The sequence below is a fragment of the Chelmon rostratus genome, chromosome 6 (genome assembly GCF_017976325.1).
Source record: "Chelmon rostratus isolate fCheRos1 chromosome 6, fCheRos1.pri, whole genome shotgun sequence".
In the NCBI taxonomy this organism is placed as follows: domain Eukaryota; kingdom Metazoa; phylum Chordata; class Actinopteri; order Chaetodontiformes; family Chaetodontidae; genus Chelmon; species Chelmon rostratus.
In genome coordinates, this window is record NC_055663.1 from 21855605 (window position 1) to 21882808 (window position 27204).

At 41.9% G+C, this 27204-nt stretch overlaps 2 protein-coding genes and 1 non-coding gene across 4 annotated transcripts in view; 1 reads left to right on the plus strand and 2 right to left on the minus strand.

Annotated features, from left to right (window-relative positions):
* Positions 1 to 442: 442 nt before the first annotated feature.
* On the minus strand, positions 443 to 8851 carry pus7 (pseudouridine synthase 7). Of its 2 annotated transcripts, XM_041939246.1 has the most exons (17): positions 8772 to 8851; positions 8463 to 8576; positions 7213 to 7509; positions 7028 to 7115; positions 6319 to 6435; positions 6089 to 6233; positions 5115 to 5226; positions 4903 to 4980; positions 4570 to 4698; positions 4093 to 4218; positions 3942 to 4003; positions 3686 to 3846; positions 3308 to 3434; positions 2734 to 2835; positions 2316 to 2445; positions 2084 to 2175; positions 443 to 997 (listed from the first exon to the last, which is right to left on the minus strand). In XM_041939246.1, exons 3-17 carry the CDS (start codon positions 7497 to 7499, stop codon positions 861 to 863), a joined length of 1893 nt encoding a protein of 630 aa, XP_041795180.1. In that variant the 5' UTR covers positions 7500 to 7509; positions 8463 to 8576; positions 8772 to 8851; the 3' UTR covers positions 443 to 860. The 2 variants fall into 2 exon arrangements, with proteins under 2 accessions (XP_041795180.1, XP_041795181.1); XM_041939247.1 differs by lacking the exon at positions 8463 to 8576 and having other exon boundaries at positions 8772 to 8842.
* A 1094-nt stretch (positions 8852 to 9945) lies between these two features.
* trnat-agu lies at positions 9946 to 10019 on the minus strand. The gene has a single exon. It is a non-coding gene; the product is annotated as a tRNA-Thr (tRNA).
* A 2155-nt stretch (positions 10020 to 12174) lies between these two features.
* srpk2 (SRSF protein kinase 2) overlaps positions 12175 to 27204 on the plus strand; it is a 74355-nt gene continuing 59325 nt past the window's right edge. The window contains exons 1-2 of the mRNA XM_041938692.1: positions 12175 to 12249; positions 12496 to 12562. Coding sequence (XP_041794626.1) covers positions 12234 to 12249; positions 12496 to 12562 — 83 coding nt within the window. The 5' untranslated portion in view covers positions 12175 to 12233. The remainder of the gene's footprint in view (positions 12250 to 12495; positions 12563 to 27204) is intronic.

Below are 27204 nucleotides of genomic sequence, written 5' to 3' on the forward strand. Positions count from 1 at the left end.
ATCAAAAACATAAAAAAAAAAAAAAATCCAAAACAAGGAGGGCAGACATAGCCCCAGGGTGAATGATGTGATTAGTAAGCGCATTTAGTTTGAGAGGGCAGCTGCATCCTGCCAGCTGGCATATGCCACAGTGCCAGATGGTCAGCTCCACAGAGCCTGTTTGACCAGCAGCAGACTGATAAGAGCCCAAAATACATTTCAGATCCTTAATTGGAGGGACATTTAACTGTGATGGCCAGTAGAGGGAGACAGAGTTTACATACTTTTAGCCACATTGTCATGTCTTCAAGATGTTTAGCTTGACCACCTTTTTGTTCAGAGTGACAAGAGGGTGGGAAAGGCCTCATCAGTACATTGAACAATATCTAAAAATCCCAGAAAACAGCAGGATATTGACACTACCTGTTCATAAATCAGACTAAAAGACAGATGGCACACTATAAACTATTGATATTTTTATTTTTTCTTTTCAAGAGTTTTTTCAATTCACACATTCAGCTCGAGATTAAAAAAAAATCTGTACAAAGCATGCTGAGCACCCTGTGCTGCAGGGATTAATGTATATGACACCCTGAAAGAACAAGGTTCACTTAAATCATTGTCAAAATATGCTGAATCATTGCAGCACAGAAACACTTTACAGCAAGTAAAAACTATTTTAAAAAAAAAGTTAAAGAATGATAAATCGTTGCTCTTTGTACTTCAAAGAAATTGCCTTTGGGTTCACACAGAACCCAATCGCTCTCATTCACACACACAGTAATACACTTAAAAACACTCACAACAGTAAGTAGCCACAGTGGACAGGTGCTTTGCAGCCTGCAGCAGCAGTCCAATTAATGCCAGGATGTGTTTTGGTCTCAGTTGAACCAGGTTGTGTTGAGCTGTGTTTGTTTCTTGATGCTCGTGTCCAACTTGAGGACCTCTCTGATTGCCATGGTAGCATAGGTTGAGGGAGGAAGGGAGAACTCCATCCGCAGAGCCCGATACTTCCCCTCTGTCAGAAGAAGGTGAGAAACATCAGAAGGCCGTCAACCAAACCCTTCCATCTCATACTTCATATTTATTTTGTCGCTACAGCATTCAACACATCTTATATACTCCTAAGCAGCTACTTTAAGTTTGTGCTACATTCATCAGGATAAGAAAATGGACAGATGTGGTACAGGCCAGCTACCAGATCTGTATGTTTTGGGGGTTTTGTTTCACTTTTTTCATTTATCATACAAATAATTAGAATTACCCCCTTGTGGTTGTTTGCCTCAAACAACCAGTCAAGTTACATTTACATCCATGTCTGCATCGACTTACATAATACATAGAGTGAAATCTTTGAAGGAATTTAACAAAAGGTATAAAAATGGAAGCTATCACTATACTGACATGTATGATTCAAGCGAATAGTTTCCAGCGAGAAACTTGCTGTCTTCACTTAGAGACTATTTTTACAGAGGAGTACAGAGGACTGATACAGAGCTTCATCACATGGTGCAACAACAATCACCTGAAACTCAATATCAGCAAAACTAATCAGATTGTGGTGGACCGCAAGGCTTCAAATACGGATGTTGCTGCAAAGACGCTACAGATTCTAAAACGTGGATGCTTCACACACAAGCGAGTTTTGTGAGGTCACAGTGAACTTTGATCCCTTTTGCAACACAGACCTCTCCATTTTTCTCTCCACTCTCTTAGTGAAAGCATATTCTGAGCCGTTCAGCTGGATGCAAATTAGCAATTGTTTGCTCACACATTCACCATCTCAACTTTCTGAGGTGATATGTCTGTTTTGTGCTCACAACCTGTTGCTCAGTTGTTAAAAAAAAGTAGTGCAGACTTAAGGATGCATTCGGACAAAATCTTGGTGAAATTAAGTTTGTAATGTTTTAACAATAGTACAACTGAGCCTAAATTAAATCCAGTATTGATGCAATGACGTTAAAGTCCAATCCAATAGAGTCAATATCGTTCAGAAATTTGCTGTATCCGAATCACAGAAAAAAGCCGGTGTTTAGTTTTCTTTTGCGCCACTGTGTATTACCACCTTTAACATGGGCCAAAACAATCCCAAATAGGAACTTACCTTTGTTAAAGACAGGAGCAGGTTTGCTCTCCAGTTTCTCAAAATCAGAATGCACCAGTGAGATCCTGGGGTCATCATACTGAATCACCTCCCTACATAAAACAGACCACAACACACCAGATTAAAGAGAAAGTCCAGTATTACACAATAATTAAAAGCATTCAATGTGGTTGATATTACATCATAAAGGCCTTCGTACAACAAAACAACTAGTTTTTAATTTGCTGCTAACCAGCTGACATCACTGGGTTTGATGATGATTCGTCTGTAGGCTCCAGCCAGAGAGTAGTCCTTCACTTTGTGTCTCATGTTGTCGATGTCCAACCCGTCAGCAGAAAGCAGCTCTCTGTAGCCTTTACCCACTGACAGAAAGACACAAGCATGACAAGTAACTACAAGCTCAGAACACTTTCATTTGTTTTTCTGTCGCACACTTACTTTAATCCTGTTTCTCATTTCTTTCATTTAGCTCTTTATTAACAGTTTTGTCAATCAAATGTGTATCCATTTAAGCTGATGTAGTTTAAAGGTCCCTTGGTGTGTGTTAAGAGGAACTGTTATTTCCATATTCATTTGTGTTATAACCAGAGCCATCTTTTCATGAAACATGCAAATAAATGAACTTGAAATTACATGGAGCGACTTCTTACCGTGATGAGAGGGGTAGATGACATCAAAGCCAGGAAGTGGCATCACAACATCATGGATGGAGTGTCTCTCTGCTTCCTCAGCAGACAGCACATGTGCTGTGGCTTTATGAACATATCATAGACAACATCAGTAAATTAGTTTGATTTTGCTTAAATAATGCAAATATATCGATTGGAAAGTTGCTTTTTCTTCTGTAGACTTTGCATAACATATTGATTACTCAGAAATGCTTTGATTTGGTTGTTTTTAACTCCTGGTGACAGAGGAATTGAAAATAATTTACATTACCCTAAAACTATGATTAAAGCAATAGTTAAACATTTTGGGAAATACGCTCATTTGCTTTCTTGCTGAGTGTTGGGTGAAAAAATACCCCTCTGCACATGAAATGTAAAGCTACAGCCAGCAGACAGTTAGCTTAGCTTAGCATAAAGACTGTAAACAGGGAGAAACAAAGTGTAAAAACTTAAAAAATGTTGGTTTTCCAGGTAAGAAAGCTTTGTTCTAAAATGGCCAAAGCTATTCCTTTCATATCTAACACTAGCCAACTGAAATAAACTGTGAACAACTAACTTCCTCTGAGCACCAGGTCCCCCTCCACAGCCTTCAGGCCGAAGGCTTCGATTCTGCGGCTCACCATGGTGTTCCACACCACGCTCTGGTAGCTGTGGATGTACATCAGACGGTTGTTACGAGGGATCTGAAAAAAGAACAAACAGCACTCATCAGAAAGAGCGCAAAGCTGTCTTTGGATATAAATAAGGTGTCAGTGAACATGATGCTCATCCATGGAGGGTTTACTCAATAGACCGTTAACACACCTGGCCCAGTGGAATAGTCGGTTTGGTTGTAAAAGCGTGCTGACTGGCTGCATTACTTCTAAGTTCTGCATGTCCCACCCACATTTTCAATCAATTATTAGCTTCATTCACTAAAATTAAAAAAACCAACCAGTCCAAAAGCAGTGACGATGTTCTTCTTGCCATACATGGACAGTCCTCGCAGTAGCTGCCCCTCCACACAGCGTTTGTTGGGCAGCTTCTTTAGGGCTGCCTCTGGGTCCTGAGTCTTAGCCCACTCCTCTCTGCAACGTACCAGAAATTCCTTCTCCGCTGAAGAAAGTAGTAAAGATGGAGGAGGGCTTCAACACTTTTTAAAGATAGACAGAAGAAAATAGTGTGGCTGGAGAAAAAAAAAAGTTTTTTACCTCCAGGACGAGGCTTCAGAATTAAATCCACCACCTCATTCCAGTTGTTTTTCAAGATAGCCCTGCCCAAAAACAAAACGAAGAAACAACTTTCAAGCTGACCACCCAGCCAAGTCAGGGCTTATACCATGCTGTCACAATCTGACCTTACCTGCCAACTTGTTGTGTAGGCACAGCTGTGGTGCCAAAGCGCTGCATGCCATAGTAGTTTATGAACCCTGTTTGTTTGAGGGATGTCAAGGCCTGATGGACCTGTTCATCAGTCCCTGAGATGTTCCTGATATACACATACATGAATAAGTAAAATAATAATGAGATGTGCAGTCTTCTAACAGTGCACTTGTGACACTGGTGACTAGACCTGACACAGAATACCTCAACAATTTCAAGAGAAAAATGGATGTTAGAAGCACAAAAAAAACCCACTAATTAAAATCATATTTAAACAGAATCCACTGGATATAGCTCATTCTCAGTCCATACATAAACCAAAGTGAAAAAAACAACAATTCTAACTGGTCTTTATATGTTGTCAGCACCTGGTTAGTTACACATAGCAAGCACCCACAACAAAAGCACAGGAATAGTGCATAATAGTAAAACATCTAAATAAATAAGATGTGCTAACCTGATGACCACAGTGAAGTGATTTCCCTGCAGCTCCCCCAGCTTTAGAGGGTGGTTTTTGTAGCAGAAGTTTCCCAGCTTGAGGTTCATGAGGCACTTGTTGAGATGAGCCAGCCTCTCTGCTGTGATCCTGGACAGGAAAAGGTTTCTTTAATTGCTGATCCTGTGCAACAAGCTGTTAAACTAGAAATCTGCTCAGTGACAGCTGAAACACCTTCAGCAGTCACAAGATGCAACATGTACACTGCCTCCTATTTACAATCATGCACAGACAATTTGAAAATGAATACACACTGATTAACTTGGCAATTTGCTCAAAGCAGCACACACTCACTTGAGCACTGCAATCTCCTGCACAGTGATGGCTCTCTTGTCCTTGGTTCCCATGTAGGAAAACATGTTGGGTCTAAGCCTAGAAAGACATGCATTATTGTACATGTTCTGCCAATCACATGTCAATGGCAAAAATAATTTTTATAGACTCAGTGTGTCTGGTACTATTAAATTAGGATCACTTTAAAATCAAAGTAAGTACTACATTCAGACCTGAGGAACTTTGATAGCACATTGATGGCATCCATGGTGTCCTTGTTCTCTTTGTACAGGACAAAGTGGCAGAAACTGCCACGGTTTTTGGGCCAGAAGTGTTTCCTTGGAGCTTTTATGGACACAGAAAAATGGGTTGTAAGCAATTCAAATATACAAATTATACAGATTTTATACTTCTACATAGTTACCTGTAAGAAAAATAACTTTTGCTTTTAATTTTAGCTAGCTAGGCTAATTTTAATTTACATATTTAATCTCTGCAGTGCAAGGAAGAATGGAAATACGTTTAAAATATAATTACAAAACCAAAAAGCATTTGCAGAGCATCTAGTAATCGACACCTAACTCCATGTGGGTCTTAACCCCTTCCTCTGTGCTGTGTGGAGAAGAGGTTCTTACCTGCCGTTGTTTTGACCTCTATCCACCAGAGAAGAGCAAAAGGAGGATAGAATAATGTTACTAAGAAAGAGATGTTTAAGGACTGTGGGACGAGTTGTCAGGGGTGATATGTCATGCACGGGCCTGTGAGCGCAGTGTGGGATTCACATGATTTATGCAACGAGGGTGCATGATCTTCTCAAGGCACCTTGAGACTGAATCTCTGCTGTCCTTACTGTCTTTTCAAGCGTTCATTCTGACCACACTAAGTCAAAATCTGGATGTGGAGCATTCCACTAAACAATAAAGTCAGCCTATAACCAAAAAGCTGCCTGTTTAAAAACCAGTACGAGTAAATATCTGAGCAGAATCATGCAGGGGGCTCAATCATGCACATGCACAAGTGAATGCATAGCACTTCACTGCTCTACAATTGAGCTACAGCCACATGCTTTGCAGCAGATAAGCTGAAGGTAGACATAAAAAAGGACATGCACTAAATCCTTTGTCTGATCATTTATCTAATTTATTGGTCATGAATTCTTTCTAGACAGTTTAGGGCTGACATCCGGTTCTGCTTCTTCTCCACATACCTGCTAGAGCTTTCTTTCCAGCAGCGTGGTAGGCCACTATGAACTTGTGTCCATCCCTCTCTTCTGTCTTAGTCTCCAGACCAGGAAACTGAGTCTTGATGGCCTTGTGGACTTGCGTACGCTTCTCTTTTGTATCATCCACCACCTACAGACGTTAAGAGAGTAGCAAGGACATTACATAAAGAAGTTTTAAGTAATACCACAATGGCATTCAGGAAGTGTAAACTCACCTCAATAGAGACGTTGTCCTCTTTATTCTTGAAGAGCTGCAGCTCCCCAAGCTGCTTTTTCTGCTCTTCCGTCAGCACACAAGATTCCTGTGGCAGCTGTGGACCCTCTGGGACTTCCTAACACAGAAGAAACACAACAAAGAAACTTAAGAAACCATTACCTGACCAGATCCAGTGCTGTAAAAACCCAGGATGTGCTTCCCATCAAGTGGTAACATTATGTCAAGGGATGTGTAACTTTCTACAAGTTTCACCTCTGACTGGGTCCAACAAGAAATAACACCACTTTTTAAACTAGTGCTGAATAATTACTTGAAATATTATCAAAATCGCAATAAGGGCAAGTGCAATATCCAAACAGCAGGAGCTGCAATTTTTTGATAAGGGTAAAATTTGTCGCAACATACTTTTACAAATTCCAAATCATATTCTGCTGCCGTGAGGAGTTAGCTACAGAGCGCAGATAGGTTCAGATTTTTTTTTTTCTGTGAAAATTGAATTACTATTCCCACTAAAATCATGGTTCATATCACTTGTATCAATATCTGCCAAAAATAATTGCAATATGTGCTTTTTGCATATCCTTCAGGCCTATTTTAAATGGTATTACTCCCTTACAGTCAACGTGTGGAATTAGCTATATTAGTAAAATATCAATAAATGTTAAGAGAAGTAACACTGGCAGTTGAAATGCAATGCAATATCTTACCTCTGCAGCCTCTGCAGGGATAGACAGGTCATCTAAATGCACTATCTTGCCTTGTTTGTTGATTTCATGTACGACGAAATCAGAATATCTGAGAACAAACCACAAGGAATCATCTGTTAAACAATCCAAACTGAATGACTTTGGAACAAATGACGCTAACCATTTACTGACTGTGGAGGACGAACCTTTCCTTCAAGATCCCTGAGAAGCCCTTGTGGTCGCTGACATACTTCAGGATGCCCACATCCAACTCAGTGAGGCCATGCTTCATCATATCAGCAAAAGTCTCACCGTCCTCCTCTCCATCACCTGCTTCATCCTCAGGCTCTTCCTCCTCATCTTGGTGGGGAGGGCCTCCATTCTTGTGATCGTCCTCAACTCTGGGCTTCTTCGACGATGGGTCTACCTCTTCATCCTCTGGACAGCCTCTTTTTTCTCCGACCTGGACGAGGGCGGGCTCTGACTCAGCCATCAGAGCCAAGCTGTGACAACAGGGACACAAAACATATTGCAATCAAAATATTTAAACAGAATACAGTTAAAGAAACACCACCAATTTTACACATGAAATTTAGTATACTGTTGTTGTCATGGAGAGCACTGCTACTATACAAGCCAAAGTCTGTGTTACAACCTAGGGCATGGAGTTTATAAGAAAATGTGCTACTGAGTTGCATTATGGGCTGACCCACATTAGTCCCTAAATATCTGTAACAGATCCCCTTAGCATCTTTAAGGCCGCTGTCACTAGGTTGGGAACTAATACCCATCAGATCAGAGGTAGTGTTGCCCACTTGGGCTTCTCAGGGTTCTGCACCAGCATGACTACCTGCTCCTTTAAAGTTTTGTGGTTCCAGGAATAGGGATAAGTTACATTTTCTCACTAAAAGTAAATAAACACCACCACTTCCAAAGCAGAAGCGTATGATTATCATTCTGTTTCATTAGTCTGCATATAATATTTTGAGCATCTGACCTGGATTTATCCAATTGATGATGATATTTGATATTAATTGTGTTCGTATTATGATGCTTACTATCTTTACCCCAAGGGCCACGATGTAAATTAGGCCGCGTCACACTTGACATTTTATAGCTTGTGATTTAATGTCCTCCTTTCCATATCATAAAAAAACTGGAGACAAAAAGTCAGGACATCTCGTCCTCGGCTGGATCAATACTGATCTTCTGCATGTCTTCCAACGTACAACTCTAAATCACTAAGACACCCATGTGAAGTTAACATTACCCAAGAACTTCATGTTAATAAGATGCGCCAGTCAAAATTAAATCATGTTTCATACAACACCACCACTAACTAACTCAATTCATCCATTCATCAATGCAGCTTTTTATATTTTCTTTCAGCTTTTATGAGTGACGACAACAAACTAAACCGACATTGACGGCCTAGCTAACGATGCTACTGACTTACTGTTTGTGGAACCGAGGTCGCCAGAAACAGTTGTGGGCGTGGGACACACTTCTCGTCTTCCAGCTGCCAATCACTTGCAGGGACTTGTTAATGGACCCGAGCTTGAACCACACACTAAAAGACACAATGAGCGCATTGCTGACCACTCCAAAGTTAGCAAAGCCGCTAGCGCATCGGTACTAACTTATTAACGCTAGCTAACATCGCTGGCTAACGTGACCGTTGCTAGCAGCAAAGCTAAGCTGAAACGTTGGTGTAACTTAAGCGAAAAACGTTGTTGCTTCAAGCCACAGCTTCACTTTTACTTACCTGCGTCTGATGATATCCAGAATTAGAGCGGACAGCACTAAACGCCTGCTTTTCTCACACGTGTGTGTGTGTGTGTGACTGTTTCCGGAAACAGATCCTTTCCTGAACCCTCCCACTGCAAATGTTTGGTTAGGGAACCTGTCAATCATGGAGTCTGTTCGCTTGTACTTCGCTGGCTTCAGTCAAATACGTTTTACTCAAATACTTTTCATACTTTATATATACAAATTGGTAGATTCAACTATGCACATAAAAGATCAACAATGATTTCTGGGTTTAGACAGCCTAGCTTCTGCCTTCCTGCAACCAGAGATGCTGCAAATAAACGTAGTGGAGTAAAAAGTACTTTAATAAAAAAAAAGTATCTTCCCCTCTTAGGTTTACTCTCAGGACCAATCTTTACTTTATTACCTTGGTCCAACAGGCTTTCATTTATTAATAATTATTAAATAACCATCAAAGAACTCAACAGAAATATTATTTCTGCTCCAATAGAGTCCATGTTGGGTATCTGTAGTACAAAGGGATTAAGACAGCATGCTCCAAATCCTGCGTGCAGCGTCAGACATGCCATGTCTGGTCTGGTCTGTGGGTGAGATTCTCCACCAGGGTCCAGAAAGCATGCACCTGTCTGCAGCACATACTCTCTAAGATTGTGGGCTGGGCAATCAAACAACACGTGCTTCGGGAACCTGTTTTGTCATCTCTCTCCCACTTCCTGTGCTTCCTCTCTCTGTCACCAACGCAGTACAGCACCGGTAGTGTGGACTTATCATGGGCAATGCGAGATAATACTGACACACGCTGATATTCGCCCATTTGTATCTGTTATGGATAAGTATAAATACTTCTGCCAGTGCTAGTTTTGCCATGGGCTGCTATGTGAAAACAAACTTTACAGTGGTGTCATGTGAACACATCCTTCTAATCCTGGGCGATGTCTCTGTGGTAAATAACAAATAATTAAGGTGTCCTTCCATTGGACAAAACTTGATCTAGCGTCCTGTCGACTTTCTTTGCAGTGGAGAAAACGCGTTAAATGGCCGATTTAGATTTCATCTCCGGTAGAGAGAAGGATCGCGATGTTCTAAGGCAGTTTTAGCGTATTTTCTGTATGTTTTGGGCCACTCAGGGTGCAGGATAGTCAGATATTGAATGCTTTCGCATAGTGAAAAGGCACCGCTGGGATTCGAACCCAGGATCTCCTGTTTACTAGACAGGCGCTTTAACCAACTAAGCCACGGCGCCGGTATGTGTACTCAAACTTGCTTTTTCGCTGTACGCGACAAAAACCAAATGGTTTCATGGCATTTAAAAGTTCACAGAAGAGGAGCAGCGGTTTATGAACTATTTAGATCGTTTGCATAAATACAAACATCAATATCGCACCGTAAAAATACCCAGTGTCCCTGCATTCAAGTATCAAGAGTAAAAATGCTTAGTAGGCTGCAGAATGGAACCTGCTCCCATATCATACACTATATCATCTGATTTTTGTTGGTGTAACATTACTCTAACTGTTTGCAATCTTTGCAAATACAAGAAAAAACAAACGTTATATGGAGCAGAATCTTCTTTTGCCTTCTCTGCTTTCTTTTGTGAACTGTTGTTTTTCAAACATGTAAAGGGTTAGTTATTATTATTATTGTACTGCTAGTCATAGCAGTCTGATAATGAAATCTTTTGTGATTTCAGACTTTGCAAGGGAGCTATTCTGCATGTGGTCTTAACGCATTTTATTATCCATAAACATACATTTTTCAAGTAAATCTAGTTCTCACTTGTCTGTGGGAGAGCTCCATAAATACCACTGCACTGGGAGCCGTGGGGCCTGGACTAATAATGCCACATTATTTATGACTTAAATGTGATATTCCTCATGTTAATCAAGAGTAATGGAGCTTTTGTGCAACAGGAAATACAAGATAAAACTGCAATGCTGTCCAAACAGAAAGTGCAGTGTTGCAATAGAGCATCAAAATCTAAGTTTAAAGTCCAACAAATCTTGATGAAATAGTATAAAGCAGAGAGTGGGCTGCAGACAGCAATACAAAAAACACACAGCTACCACTATAAATAGTATAGAAGCAGCATCCTGGCCTGCTACCAAGCTTCTGTACTGATACATGTTGTGTAGAAGTGTAAGGAGGAGTATATTAGATTCACTGCTTACAGTAGCTACTGCATCTCAATTTTGTTCATTTTTTAAATGCATTTTTGGGCAATATGTGCCTTTATGAGAGAGACAGTGGTAAAAAGATTAGAGGAAACACAGGCAGAGAGAGATGGGGAATTACTATAACAAAGGTCCCCATCTGGACTCCTGCCAGGCATGTTGCAGTTCCTGGTCAGCAAGCTGAACCCCGAAACCACCAGAGCATCCCACCCTTTTCATTTTTAATCAAAGAGGTGTAGTGATAGAAGAAATATTCTTTACTTAAGTAAAAAAAAATCTTAAATACCATTAAATATTGTTATAAAATACTTTTTTTTTTTACTGTAGTCAAGTTTTATTTTTAAAATATGCTTGAATTATAAAAAACAAAAAGTACAGCACAGAATAAATTATTTGATTATTATGACTGATGCATGTGTAAACAGCATTTTAATTGGTCAATGCAGAGCCAGTTATAGCTATAGCTCTATATTTTTTGCATTATGTAATATATTGCAATGCATGTATTTTGTAAAAGCTGTTCACTTTGTTCTGAATGTCATATTTTACATATCAAATAAATGTAGTGGAGTAAAAAGTACAATATTCCCCTCTTGAGTTTGATGGAGTAGAAGTAAATGGAAAAAGTAGTACAAATACCTTAAAAATGTACATTTTACCATTACTTGGAAAAATGTACTTAATTACTAGTACTGGGTTTCTCACACATAAGTAACAATCTTGTTTTACATCTAATTTTAATGTTCATTAAGTATGTAGTGCCCTCAGGGTTTTATGGGTATTTTTTCTAAATGCAGAATTAATATTTGATACCAGCATGACTATTAACAACACCTTATCAATAAAGCAGTTTAAAATATTAAATATATTAATTTTACTTGAGTAAAAAGTTCTAGAGAGAAGGTGCTCAGTTAATTTCCATTACAACGAAGCAGTGAAATTTCGCACATGTTCAGACATGTTCACACACACACACACACACACACACACACACATATACATGTATACACACAGACGTTTTAATACGCATACACATTTACACACACAAAGACATAGATTTTGCAGTTAAACTTCACATTTTAGAGGGGCAGGTCCACGTTGGGCTGCACGCGACTCCCGATTCAAACGAAAGAGGGAGCGCGTGTCATTTTCAGCCGGAGGTTAACGTGTGTGTTTGTGTCTGTGTGTGTGTGTGAGAGAGAGAGAGAGAGAGAGGGAGAAAGAGAGAATCCGGCTCCTGCCGTCGAGCCGCCGCTCCTGCTGCTGCTTGGGGAAGAGGAGGAAACATGAGCTCCAGGAAAGGTGCGTATCCTTCAGCCTCTAACTTGGCTATGTCGCCGCACTTTGGCTTGTATTTAAAATGTGAAGTGGCGGAAGTTACGTGCGTAGATAGCCTACCGGGGCATGCTAAACGACGCTAAATGACCCGTGCCAGCCAGCTTCAGACCCTTGATGATGTGTTTGTTCTCTCTCCCCGTCCCCACTACACCCTTCCCCGGGGTCGGACGTCGTTCATGCCCGTGGATAAACGCGACCTCACCCCGGCAGTGATGGCCATCCAGGCCAGGAAAAGGAGGCCGAAGGGGAAGAAAGACAGAACGGGTCACAATCGGAGGTAAGCGGGGCGGAGGTGGTTGATGACTGCACGACGTAGTGAGAGTGAGAGGACGTGTGTTTGTTTGCCGGGGTTTGGCTGGTTGGCAGCGGGTTCCTCTCCGTGTGACGCCGGCGCTGCCGCCGATGCGTTGGCGGTATAGACTGTGCGCACATATGGCAAAAGGCGTGTGTTTCCACCCGGCAGACGCGCTGCCGTGCGGTGTGGGAAGTTGCCATTTGCGTTAGAGGACTCAGACTGGGTATCTGGACGATGGTATCCCCACGGGTCCCCACTTGTCTCCCTAACGACTGTTTCCAGCAACATTTGCATCCACAGTTGCAGTTCTTCAGCTTTGGTTATACCTCATCTTGCCTCTCGTAGGTTCCAGTCCTGATGGACTGCTGATTGATTTTTGGACTGGGTTTTGCCAAAGGAGGCTTGGCAGATGTGACAGCTCATTTGCTTGGCCCTCTTGCAGTAGTGATGGCAGTGCCAGACGCATAAGGAGTAAGACGCCTCCTTTCAGCGCGCAGCCTATTTGAGAATATCTCACATGGTGTTTGATTATGTAACTTTTCTTGCATTTGTCAGAGCACTGTTCGCTGGTGTGTACCTGTGGTTTTGATAGGCAGCCTTGCAGGGAAGATGCACGGGTGTTTCAGCGTGATTTTCAGCGGGCTGGCGTGTGAGCAGCGCAGTGGCTCTGTAAAGTGCATGCGAATTGGAGTGGAGAGAATGGGGGGCTTACTTCATGGCACTACGCCATTGGAGCGACGTCACCGGCAACCGAAGAAGGCATCAATTAGGTGATACCAACGGTGCAGCCACCCCGGGGGGCTGTTAGAAAGTGCTGGAATTCCCAAACACCTGCACATTGAAATAGAGCAACCACATATGTGCAAAAAAAGTCCACCCATAAACCCATTATTTCAGCATTCTGTCTTAAAACATGAAAACATAATGCCAGTGGTGAATTGATTCCACTTGCTGGGGTTTTTTTCCCCAGAAGCAGCTATCTTGTGAATAAAAACTGAATCCAGTGGCAGCCCTTAGGTTGGTAACATGTTGTGGAAGTGGTCTTGCCTTCTGCCCAGTGTATGCTGGGATATATGCAGTAGGGCTTAGCTCTGATGAGGATTAAGCAGGCAGATGAAATGAGTGAATCCGGCAAAATGACTCTAGATTCAGGATTATTCTTAAAGATATTCTCAATGAAGTAGGGCTGAAACTATTAGTTTCATTAATGCTTAATCTGGTGGTTATTGACTGGATTTAATAGATTTATGATTTGGTTCAGAAAAACTGAGAAAATTGTGAGACGTGCATGTCACAATTACTTTTAGCCCAATTTGGTATCTTAAATAGCTTTTCTTGGCAGATCAAAACAGTGAAAACCCGCTAAATCCATTTTCTATCATGCAAGACAAGGAAAAGGCTCAAATTCTCCCTTTTCAAGCTGAAACCGCGGTGTTGCTGCTTAATTGTCTGTCAGTCGACTAATTATCTCAGCTCTACAATGAAGCAGTTTGCGTAAGATCATTCTCTGGCAGATTTTTTCACATGTTCAGTAAAACGAGACTCAGTATTTGATTGAATGTCTTGATGGACTGAATTAAAACTGCACCACAGATACTGTAAAGAGATGGATGAACAGTTATTTGAAGACAGTGATCATCACGGGACAAACTGTGAGAATCACCGCTTCATTAGCGGATGGAGTTTGCTGTATAGTAAACTGCATTCCCCATCTGCTGATGAAGGCCCACGAGAGGCGGCTGAAAGCTTGACAGAGTTTCCAGTAAGTGCACCTTATTTGCCAAACTGCTATTTCCAAGATCAATATCGAACCTTCAAGCTCACTCAGCACCCTTTTCATATGTTTCCTATCTTTTAATTAGCATAATTCATGCTAGCTACTACTTACACAGATGTGTGATTTGCATGTGTGCCACAAGGGACCATAGCATCAGAGAAAGGAGGGCAAACTGTGTTTCACATATTGAAAATATGTAAATATGATGATACTTTCTTTAGGTGTACCTTTTATTTAATCCCTCTTCATTTGGTCAATCCAAATCCTACATAAGCATAATGACTTGTATGTGTAACCATTGTGTCTGTTTATGGAATTTGATGATGACTTTGCCCTCATTTAAAACATGTTTGACAGCATGAAGTGATGAGGCTTGGTGACATGTTGTACAATGTCCTCAGGGGTGTTGGGAAAGAAAGTACACCTGACACACAGCTCAGTGGTATCTGTCGAGATTAAATTCTAGGATTTATCATCCAGGTAAATGTCGAAAGATTTGCGTGCGACTGCAGCATGTTGGTTTCTGTCCCGCTGTCTCTGTCTCTCGATCTTGGTCACATAGTGACACATAACAGGCTCAGACTTCATCCTTTCATTCATTCATTCATCCACCCCTGTTTTGAAACGCGGATCCAGGTCAGGGTCACAGTGGCATCAGGGCAAGCAGACACACCCAGTAACACATGAACTCTCAGGGGCGCACACACACACACACACACACACACACACACACACACACTCTTTCTCTTTCTGACAGCTGACTTCTCTCACATTCATTCTTGAGGGTTGTGATCTGCTTTGATCCAGAGTCAAGCCTCACCTCTGCTGAAGGGCTTCACAAGTGAGACAAGCTTTGTCTTCAGAAACCACAACAAACACACACACACACTCACACACACACACACACACACACACACTTCCACCAAAAGTTGGCATTCACATTCAGAGCAGTGTGTACTCAGGGGAAAGAAGGTTCAGTCACTTGACTTTGATCCCTTGTGATTACAACTTCCCATGTTTGAACTCATTCATTCAGACACACATGCATAAATGCATACACAGGCGTAAAAATTACTCACCCCCCCCCCGTGTGACATCTGACCTGCCCTCGCTCAGTCTGGCCAACAGACAGGCACGCTAACCAACACAGGGGGAGGAGAGATTTAACTACAGCTTAGAGGACAGATCATGGTACCTTGCTGAGGACTTAGGAGCACACCGAGGGGTTCGTGTGTGTGATGTCGGTGATTACGCATACATGTGCATCCACTGTCCTTATATCTGTATCACACAGCATATCCTCAGAAGTTTCACTTACTTCTCTTCAAGTTTTCTCTACTCTGGGTGATGTTTGGCATGCTGGGACTTTTATGAGTGCTAATATGAAGATTAAAGGTATATGTTGTCCTGCTTTTATAGGTGCAACAAAACTATATAATGTTGTACATATTTTATTCTGTGCATTTTATGCCTTTATTAGATAGTCCATAGTGGAGACGAGACGGGAAATGCAACAAAGAGGACATTGCAATTCATAGATGCAGCAAAACAAACTGACAATCACAGTCTGTGCACACCAAAACACTTCTAAGAATAGATCTCATCAGGCAAAATATGTCAAAACGTCTGGTGGGGGTGCACCGAAGTTGCGTGGAGCCTTTTGACTGCGAAGCCCTTTTTGTAGCAGCCTTTCATTTCTAAATATACATGAGATGTATTCATACCGTTTTTTTTGTTTAAGAGCACGTGATCTGAGTCACTCGCTGTAAGAAGTGGTGATTTTGTTCTGTGCTTTGCAGAGATCAGCTAGCCACAGTATTGACAACCATTTGATGGATATGTGTGACATTTGCTACAGATATTCAAGGTCACTTCAGGGTCGATTCTACTGATGTTGGTGATCCCCTGACTTCAGTCTTTGGTTTATGACCAAATACTTGTCGGTCTTTCATCTGGTTCAATTGAACTCTGGTTCATTTTTCCTCTTAATTGGATTTGTTAGGGCTGGTGTGAACACAGTAATCACATTCCTGTCGATCAAAACAACCACACCGAGACCCTTTAGTGGAGGTGGTCTCGGTCCAGTTCCTAATGAACTCCGGAGCAGTTCGTTTCTGGTGGGAACGTGTTCAAGCGAGACGACTTCTGTAACTACAGCTAGAGAATGAATCTAGGTCTAGACCTGAACTATAGTGCAGTAATACATTGTGTCTGGCCAGTGGACCTCCTTCAGGGCCTTCCTCCTGTGTTTACGTTGTTGTTCTCGCCCCAGATAAGTCTGACCAATGAGTGAAGTGAGCATTCTCATGTGACTTGCAGTGCTGCATTTTGCCTTGCTTGGATTTTTCTCAGCGTGGCACGAAAAAGCACGAAGTTCACCCACTCATCAACGGACCAGCGCAAACAAGCCCCTAACGTCATTCCCATCAGCTTCAGCTACAGTATACTTTGTGTTTTGTTGTAATTAGCAAATGTTAGCATGGAAATGGGTGTAACTATAATGGTGAACCAGGTAAATAATACCTATAAATATGAACACTTAAGACTGTCATTTTGAGCATGTTAGCATGTTGATGTTAGCATTTAGTGCAGCCTCACAGACCTTAACTCTTTGTGTTATTGATTAATTGGTCATAGAGCATAGCAAAATTGAAGTGTAATAATATAAACCAGTCTCAAAGCATTACCAAAATTGTTGTGAATTAAAATAAATAAATAAATAGGAAACACAAGCTTACTTTAAATCTAATAAAATCTAACAAAACTATCATGATTCGATAAGGCAATGTCAACAGTCTTTGCAGATGCATCAACTCAATGGATCTGTCATCTTGTATTTGTCACACACAGTATCTCAGACACCATCCATCAGATACTGATGAATGATGAACACTGTGTTTCAAGAACGCTGTGACATGTGTGCTGCTGATTCACGCGGAGGGTAACTGCATCGTTTGTGAGGGGGGGGCACATGCTCGGAGTTGCTTCGACTTTTAAGATCATCAGCGCAAGCGGTGGACCGGTCACGTGCGCATCTGCATGAATTGCTGAGCAGAGCGCGTTTGTGAGCGTGAAGCGGATCTGTCGGTCTTGCAGCTACAAGTCTGGTCTTCAAAGCCTTTTTCCAGCTTTTATAACTTGGGCTCAATGTGCTGACCAAGCACCACGCACCAGGCTGGAGCGACGCCAGCAAAATCCAAAGACACCAGTTGTGATTTGTAAGAGCTGTTGTGCTGTGGTATTGTTTTTTGTTCTTTTCTACTAAAATAACACAGTATTGACTGTGTGTGTGTGTGTGTGTGTGTGTGTGTGTGTGTGTGTGTGTGTGTGTGTGTGTGTGTGTGTGTGTGTGTGCAGGTATAGATATGCAGGGCCTGTAGGTGGAGTAGTAGGAGATGCTTTGAACTTGGTTGTGCCCCAAAAGAAAAGTTCATAGCAAGTTCACTTTGACACACCATTTCTTTTCATCGTCCAACTTTTGCTCTCGCTGTGCTTTGAAGTTTAGTCTATCGCCTGCATCGTAACCTGATCTTATCTCCTTATCAACAGAATTTGCGCCTTTCGGTCTGTCTTTCTCTTTCTGATCTGGTCACTGGTATTTTACAATATGTGCATATGTGTGTGATTGTGAGTCAATCTGTGTGTGTGTGTGTGTGTGTGTGTGTGTGTGTGAGAGAGAGATAGAGAGGGATACAGGACTTGAAAGGAGATGAGGTTGCAAGCTTACTGGAAGCTACACTAAACTTGTTCTTACTCTCATGGTCTCATCTCAAGGCCTTTTATTCAAACAAAACTACCTGACTTGTTCCGTACGGTCCAACAGGTTGCTATAGATTTAACGTCACCTAATAAGGTTTGCATTTTTGCAGCATCTCTCCCCATCTACTGACACTACAACTACTTTTTTTTCTTGCATTTGGAAAAACGATTATTTCCTAAAGCCCAAGGTGACATGATCTTCCCAACTGACAGGGTACAGCTAGGCAATGTTTGGCATCTTAGCTTGAGGCGTTCATATTTGAGGTATACTAGATTTTTTGTTCATGCTAATTGCTCGTGTTAAAAAAGGGAAAAAAGTCCAATACATATCATAATCATGTTTCTTAAAATTCCAAATATTGATATCAGTGTTGGCAACAAAAATATGTAATGGTCGAGTAATGGTCGAGTTATGTTTTTAGTCAGTGGGTCTGTAGATACTCAGGTCCATTAGATTAATATTGCCCCATATCATAAATCTATTCAAAGGATGCAAAAATGGAGTAAAACATGAAGCAAGAAATAAAAAAATGCATGTTGATACCTGCTTTATGTTTTATCAAAGCAATGTCTTGTATGATTATGATCTCCACCATTCCACTTTTGCTTTAAGTCGGAGTAGTTTGACTGATACCAACAAAAAGTGCTTTGCAAGTTGCTGCAGGAGCCTCACAAAATGAAAATAGTCCTCTGTCTGACTGGACTCGTTTAGTCACGGGTCATAGCTTCTACACTTTCATCACTTTTATCACCTCCATTTTCTTGAGTTCAGGCTGTCACTTAAAATAAACGGACCATCATGCCCTTTGTTGTGCATGCTGCCATGGAAACACTGGTTGTACGACTCTTGTACACCAGTATCAATAATAACAGATTGAGTACTAGTCACAACAACAATGCAGTTGTTTGGAGGTGTGGCAGAGGGCAGTTGGCACCAATGTAATGACTGCAAAAATAATAAGGTGTGTGTGTGTGTGTGTGTGTGTGTGTGTGTGTGTGTGTGTGTGTGAAGGATGCTACTGCAAGAACAGAAAGAGAGAGAGAGCAAGACTAATATAAGATAGTAAAATAAATGTAGTATATGATTGTGTGTATATGGTATATGTGTGATATGTTATAGAATATATATAATATTAGTATGTATAGTATTATAAATACGACTAGTTTTTTATTGTACATGAATACACGCCTAATCTATTTTTGACCAAAGCTGCATCAAACTGCACAGAGCAGATCAAGCCACGCAGGAAGTCAGACACAGGAACAGCATTGAGAACCTTTTCAGTTTTCAAAATACAACACCCTGTGCAGACTCTTGATTACATACCAATAATAAATACAATCAAAACAAATACCCCAATTAACTATCTAGCCTACTTACACATGGTAGAAGCACAGGCTGCGACAAAGTCAACAATATCAGGCAGAAAAAACGCTCAGCTTCTTAAACTTTCTCGGTGGGGTTGAAGCTGGATGAATCAAACCTGCGTCACAGCTGGACCGCTAACGTGCCCGGGGGAATCTCTGGGTTAATGGGACGTGAATGTGTACAGATGAGGAGAAGAGAGGAGCTCCGTCTATCATGGGAAGTTCCCCAGCAGTCTGGCCTATAGCAGCACATCTAGAGGCTGGTCCAAGGTAAGCGTGAGCCGGCCCTAGCCGTAAGCTTTAGTTTACTTTAAGCCTACTCTTAACCATAGAGAGGGTGTCAGCCTCCTGGGTCCAGCTCCCATTCTAGCAGCCCTTTTCACTGACCTTTGACCTGTCTCCATCACTGCAAATGCATCCTCTGGTGTAAGCTGGCACAGCAGCCCACACTTAATTAAAGATCAAAAGTTCGAGCCGCCTCGTTGAATACAGATTGTCTGCTTTTCATATTCGGCGAGGACAGCTCATAGCGAGTTTCAGTAGCTGATGCTTCGATATGAGTTTCCTCCTTGATTAATAAAAATGAATATGAATCAGAATACAAAACCGTGCTGGGGTTGTGAGTGTTAATGGGATATAAAGCTGCACCAGTATAATAACATTCATTAGTCATAACTTTCCCAGGCAGAGCACTTGTGAGTCTAAATGCTAATACTCTTCTGGAGATATATATCTGTCAGCTTGCAGTGCCTTGCGTAGCACTATAAACCTTTCTGCATGAAATGAGCTGACTCTAACCTGACTAATGTTCCCACACATCGCACTGTAAACTGCATTGATTTTCGGCGGGGGGTTTTGCCCAGCCTGTGCCGAGTCTTTGACTGAAGATGAGAGCGGGCAGCCGACTGGAACGCAGCGCAGAGACGAGACGGGGTCCGTTCACTGGTAGCATCGGGCAGAAAGCTGAAGCTGGAGTCTGTCAGGATTGAAATAACTTTTAATAGGCTGAGGCAGGTATATGATGCATACCACAGATAGATGACATTTTGGTTCATCAACAAACAGATGTCTACAAAATAACCATCACTTACAACAAAAAATGAACATATAAATACATGCACGTTTGGATTAATATACAGGCACAGTCCCTTGTGTTCATATTCTCCATATTTTTAAAATAATTTGATGCCTTTATAGCGATATAGATATAGTTGAGAGAGGTGGAAACTAGGGAGAGATGCACAAAGGTCTGTGGTTCATGATTGGCGTCTTAACCTCTAAGCCACAGGGGCATAACCTGTCCATATTTGTGTGTTTGCAGTTTGTTCAAAAATTCGATTTTCTGAATATTGTTTATAATCTTAGTTTGACACACGGCAGACATATTGCCAGTGTGTGAGACTTAACTACAGTCAAATGATCATCTTTCTTGCCAAGATTTTGAGAAGATTGACTCCACTTTCATATCTGTCTGTTAAATATGAAGCTCCAGCCAGCAGCTGGTTAGCTTAGCCACCACCACCCCCGTGGCTCGCCACCGACACACCCACAATTTGATGTGAGCGTGTTATCGATCCTCTCGTCTAAATCTTGGCAAGAAAGCACATTTCCCAAAATGTCAGAACTATTGCTTTAAGCCAGTTTTTGGGATAGATGGCCAAATATCTATTTCTGTTTGTTTTTGGTAGTATCAGTCTGCTGCTAAGATAAATTTGTTGATTAGAGAGCGGTAAGCGAAAGGTTCCCTGTTAGTGAATTGAATTGATTCCCCTGGGAGCTGGGGAGTCAAGCCTATATTGCTGTGGGTGAACTCCAGTGGCCTTGTGATTTACAGTCGGCCAGATGTCCTAGTTTAAGAAGGGAGCCATGGTGGGTTGATCTTATCGCCAGTATGTAATGCATTGTAAAGATGTGAGGAAGAGCTCAGAGATCCTATCTTTGGCAAGCAGATTTGTTCTGCTCAATAGTGCTTCCTCCATCAATACTGCAGCCTGGCTGGATGGAGCTGATGGCGGGTGCTGAGAGCAGAGCATGTGAGCTGCATGTAGAGCGAAAGGGAGAGGGCGAGGGAGACGAGACGGGGGAGAGGGAAACGGCGAGAGGCATGCCGAGAGCTCGAGAGGTGGAGTGAAAGATAAAGAGAGAGAACAGGAGGGAGGAGGGCCGAGAGGGCGAGAAAGAGAGTTTCGCATGTGTGAGCACGTGTCCGGCCAACAAATAGCAACAGGAAAGCCTGGGATGGAGAGAGTGAGATAGGAAAGTGGAGAGAGCGAATTAGAGGATGCCACAGGGCAGCTGAAGGCAGGAAATGAGGGTTTGTAAAAACTGCTGCGTTGGACAGATGGGGAAAGCACATTCGTCGCCGAATGGCAAGCAGCTGAACGCAGAAGCAGAGCGGAGAGCTCGAATGACCCACACAGGCTGTTACAGGTCTGTGTTTGGCTTCTGTATGCCATCTATCCAGAGTCAGAGCCACAGCCTTTGAAATGTGTCATTACAAGTCAGACCTGCAAGGCAGCTATTTCTAAGCAGCTCGACGCAGGGCAGGGACCACAGAAAGAGTCATGTTTGTGGTTTCCCGCTCCGTCGTTAAGGCCGTGGAGGAGCCATCCACACCCTACATCTGTCATATCAGGATTGTGAGGTGAAACTAATTTTGCGTCAGCCTGCAGCGCTTGGCTTTTTTAGTCACATTTGAGCAGAATTAATTACAGGCTACCCGTCAAATATTTTGATGAGCTATTGATTTCAGCAACAGTTGAGATCCCTGTTTTGATTGGGCCTTTTGGGGGTAAAACAAACTGTAAACACAACGTTGCAGGATGCTTATCTTGTAAAGCTGACATAGCTAACTTGTCTTCTTACACATCCAGCTGTTATGGAGTCCAGTATTCACTCTTCTTTAAGCTCTGTTTCTGACTCCTTAGTGAGGTGGTTTACTACGCCAGCTAGTTGCTAACTTGGTCCACCTGCCAGGTGATGCTCCTGAAAACAGCTGCCTGCTGCTGCTGCTGCTGCCGGATGAGAGAGCAAGGATTGATCTTTCTGTGTGGGCTCGTCACCACGAGCGACAGCTTTCATAGTATCCAATCATTTAATCTATTCTTCATATAAAAGCATTGATTTGTGCAGCTGTAATCAGAGAGTAAGCTGTTTAATGCAGCAGCATAAACAATGTATTTTGATGATGTGTTTAAAGTCTTAACCTGTACGTCTGGGGAAATTTTGGAAAATAAAAATCTGAAAATCATTTATGTTCAGGTGCCACAAATTTAATAAGAAATCCTAATTGTTGTCTACATTTCTGATTTTCCTTGCCTGTAATCCTACAGTCTTATAATAAATATCCCAAATAGGAATAGAAATAAGATTTGTGGGCACAGACTCGTACTGTCTGAGAGATCGGCGATGCCTCTTACAGATCATTCATTGTTATATACTGAGCTGTAATCTGATATTAGCTGCTTCCTCTGTGGTGTCTGAGTGGGAATGACTTCCTCCCTAGTGACCACAGTGCCAGTATTATTGCTGGCTGGTTGGCTAATTGAATATACTGTAGAAGTAGGGCACTCCAGTAGGTGTTTAAGTAGGAACTCCTGAAGAGAAGCTCTCAATTTAAGCTCTCCTTTTCAACAGCCTTTAGTTCCTGAGGTGTGCCGGTTTTGTGAGCCACCAGGTTGCCTCCGGACTCTGCACTTAACAGGGTTAAAGTTGAGTGCTTGTTCTTTTTTAGCTCTTATCAAGCTCCTTAAGTCTACTTCTCTAGTGACTTGTTTTAGGGACACGCAGGGTGAATTTTTCCGTCGGGTTTAGCTACCCTTTTCAAAGTAGATGTTTGTCAGACTAGGGGAGTTGGAGCTCGTTAAGGATTTTCCTCCTGCTTTCCCAGGACGTTAGCCAGGAAAGCACAAGATCCGGGCAAATCTACAGAGTCCATCAGACCGAATGAGGAGACGGAGCACGAGTGAATTAAAAGGAGGGAGTCCCATGTTCAGACTGTCAAGAGCGTGTGTGGTCCAAATAGGATTTGTTAGACGAGGGACAAGAAGCAAGGATTTGTTCCTCTCATGTAACGCTTCTGAAGGGCGGTTCACTTGTGCAGTCGCAGGCCAGTGGGTCATCACGGAAGGAGGAAAGGAAGACATTAATAGGGCATGTAATTCTGTGAGGGCAGGAGCTTTTCACAGTCGGGGAGGCTAAATGCCACACAGTCCTCCCTCCACTGCCACCTTCTGGCCAGTTGGGAAGGAGGCTCCAAATCTGTCTCGCGATGTTGAATTTCTGATGAATGTCGTGTCAAATCTTCCAATTATTTCATAATTTTACTGCACCCTAGTTTTTTTTTTTTAGTCTGGATAGATTATATTATTATGATTGCAAATAAGCAGCATCAGTGTAAGCAAGCATTAAAAGTGGCACCTCTCAATATAAAGACCTTTATTATAAAACTCTATTCTGCTAATAATCTCTTTTTAACGGACATCTGAGACAAAGAAGTGGACAGCAATGCGCCTCATTTCTTTGTTGACAGACACTGAGGTGGCACTGGCAGCTGTATTTCCTCTTTTCTGAAGCATGATGGGCTGCCTTTTGGGTGTTTCTCCACCTAGAAGTGTTGTGCTCTTACACTGCCCAAACCACAGTTATTTTTTGACGAATCTTATTAATAACTCTTATTAACTGTACTTACTGTGTGACAGGATTGTACTTGTATGTTATTTGAACATATATGTGGATGTTGCAGCACACTCTGTGGCTTTGGAAATGCATAATCTTTCAAATTTTATGGAGTTCAGCGTCGTCACACTCAAGATCTTGATTTATATTCTCTCTGATATTGCCAAGCATATAGGAACTGCAAATAAATGATTTTTCTCCCCAGAAAAACATGCAGAGGAGGTTGAGAGACTTTTTTCAGCCCTGAGTTGTATTCACAGATCTTACTCTCAGGTTGCATATGGCTGCTACAACCTCCATAAATTAGATCGGGAGCCTGTTTGTAGCCTGAGAGCCGAATCCCCACGGTAACAAAGGTCAACAGATTGACTGCTGCTAGCTTACTGCTGCAAAAGCACAGTGATGCTTGAAGCAACTTGATTTTTATCAACTTCTCATCTAGACCATCAGGATATCCCCAGTGGACACTACACCCTCGCTGTCATGTCATTGTTGCATATTCTTGTGGGCGTCATCAATATCTGGATACACCCTGTGAACCAGTACAAAGCGTGATGCTGCAGATCACTCAATGTCCATCTTTAAAAATAATCCAGCTCCTCCGAGGGCTTCTCAGTGCTTGTTTAATAGCTTTTGCTCAAAGTTAACTACAACCATTGATTTAAAATAATTGCCCCTCCAGAAATAGGAGAAGTTAAACACAAACCCAAAGCCCCATGGAAAATGTAGATACAGCTTCAGTTAAAAGAAACTGCAGAAAACCGATGATGATGAAATACCACGATGCTGCTCATGTCGTTAGTGTGGTTTAATGGATCAGAAGGCCACACATTTCAACATTTCCCCCATTTGCTCACCACTAATCACAAATAATATGATGAGTGCAGACACAGGTACAACAGAGCACGATCAATACTCACTCCTATGGAGCTGGATTGCTTGTGTCAGCTGTAATCACTGCTTCTCATGCTCGCAATCTAGCCGCAAGGTATTTGTTTGCCTCTCCACAGCACGCTAACCCAGATCTCTGGAGAGTGTGTATATACTCTGTGTATGTGTGTCCTTCACAGTCCATGCATCAGCTCCATTCTATCAAGGCTGCTGCTGCCATTGTAAACACTGAGTAATTGGCCAAGCTGAGCAGTCTGGTCTCCTCATTTAGCCCTGTCTTAAAAAACTGGCTGGAAATTCTGGTGAGATTTAGAAGCATCTGTGTGCATGACTCAGATGTAGTCATGAATAAAAAAAAAAAAGGTGGCTAAACTTCCAGTTGGTCAAATAAACCGAACCAAACCATATTTAATGTATAAGCCTTTTTTTTATAATACATTTGTTAATTTTGTAACCCTTTCTTCTGTTTGATAGCACTTGTAATGATGCCTTTTGTAAATAAAATGAGATACATTGGGTTTACCCTCCACTACATCTGCGACCACAACTGAAATGGCCTATTTAGTGTGTCGTCCTTATTTCGTCCAAATGTCAAAACAAAAATTGGCTGCATGCGGTGTTTGCAGTGAGACATGTGATGCACGTGTCAGTATGTCAGTCCGCCAGTTTGGTTCTGACCTAAATATCTCAACAACTATTGAATGAATTGTAATGAAATGTGGTTCAGATGTTCATGTTCCCCCAGGAAGGATTCTAATAAACTTGTTTGTCCTCTGACTTTTCATTTCGTACCGTCATCAGGTCAGAATGTGTCCAATACTTTAGTTTTTGACCGAATCCCTGCAAAACATATGACATTCCCATCAACCTCGGCTGTTGTGTTTAATGCTAATCGGCAATGCTAATAACATCTGCACATTAGCCAGCATGTGTTGCCGGTGTAACTGACTAATGACCGGAAGCCTCAAGGACCATTTTCACATATATAATGTTAAATTAAACTTATTAACTATCTGAAATAATTGTGGTTTATTGCAACGCGGCTTATTTTTCAAAGTTAGTCTTAATGTTGGGATTGTTTAGTGTGTTTTTCCACTTGTGAGGCACATTTTTCCAGTCTGCAGTTGTCTTTTGGCTGCCTTTTTGGTGTGACTGCTGCTTAACCCCATTTGAAGCTTGAACCCAAAGGCTGTAATCTCACATTTAGTCTTACGCAGACGTTTAACTACCAGTCTCCGGCTATTTCGGTCACATTACAGCAGTGCCTCTGCTAAGTGAGTTATCACATTCATTGTGTTGACATAACGCTGACTGGTGACCACATGCCTGCCTTCGCTCCCTCTCTCTCTCCCGTGCTGCGGGGCACTAATCACAATACTCTGGAAACACAGGGCGCTCATTGTTGTACGCCCCCCTCAGATTGCGGCCCACACTCTTTTCTCTGCTCAGCATGTTTAATGACAGTAGGAAACAAACACCTTGTTATTTTGTGTACATTTTAATTTGGCTGTCTTAAAGTACTGCTCTTTACTTTCCCCCGGTGTCCTGTAGCCCTTTATTGAATGCCTTGTATTGAGTGAGGAGTGCATTGTGGGCCTCAGGAGTTTAATTCTTATTTTGTCCACTAGAGGGTAGCCACATCTCAGGTTTTACTCTTGCGGTGAAAGGATGCTTTGTCGGTCGACTTCTCCCCTCCTGTTTTTGTCATGCTGAACATGATTGAATACTCCAGCTTTGACCTTATGGTCACCTATTGAAATCAGTCATTTTCAGATTCCGTGTGCCTTCCATGACAAATACAAGACCTGCTGTTTTATGTGAGTCAGACAAACGTCCCATTTCACACTTTTATTTCTTCTTTTCACTTTTACTTCTGTAAAAATAAATATTTGGAGAAATCAAGCTGAGTTGGTGCTTATGGGTTAGACAGACCTCTCTGTATCCGGAAGGTCAAAGGTCACTCGCTCCATCAGAGCAGAGGCTACATGTAACGTGCGAATAAGTCAAAAATAAAATTGCCTGTCAAAATATTCTTGAAAGGCAACCCTGAAATATGATTTATTAGCTGCCAAGCTCAAGCTGTAATGGTGTTAGGCTTTTATTTTAAAATGATGTATTATTCAGAGAAATAAATAAGTCCATGCATGCAAAC

Excerpts from the sequence above, each read along its gene's own strand:
- pus7 (XM_041939246.1), bottom strand. The coding sequence starts at position 7,499 with ATGGCTGAGTCAGAGCCCGCCCTCGTCCAGGTCGGAGAAAAAAGAGGC. Across the intron at positions 4,219-4,569 it reads CACTTCACTGTGGTCATCAG|GAACATCTCAGGGACTGATG; the intron begins GTTAGCACATCT and ends TGTGTATATCAG. Across the intron at positions 998-2,083 it reads TGCTCCTGTCTTTAACAAAG|AGGGGAAGTATCGGGCTCTG; the intron begins GTAAGTTCCTAT and ends TTCTTCTGACAG.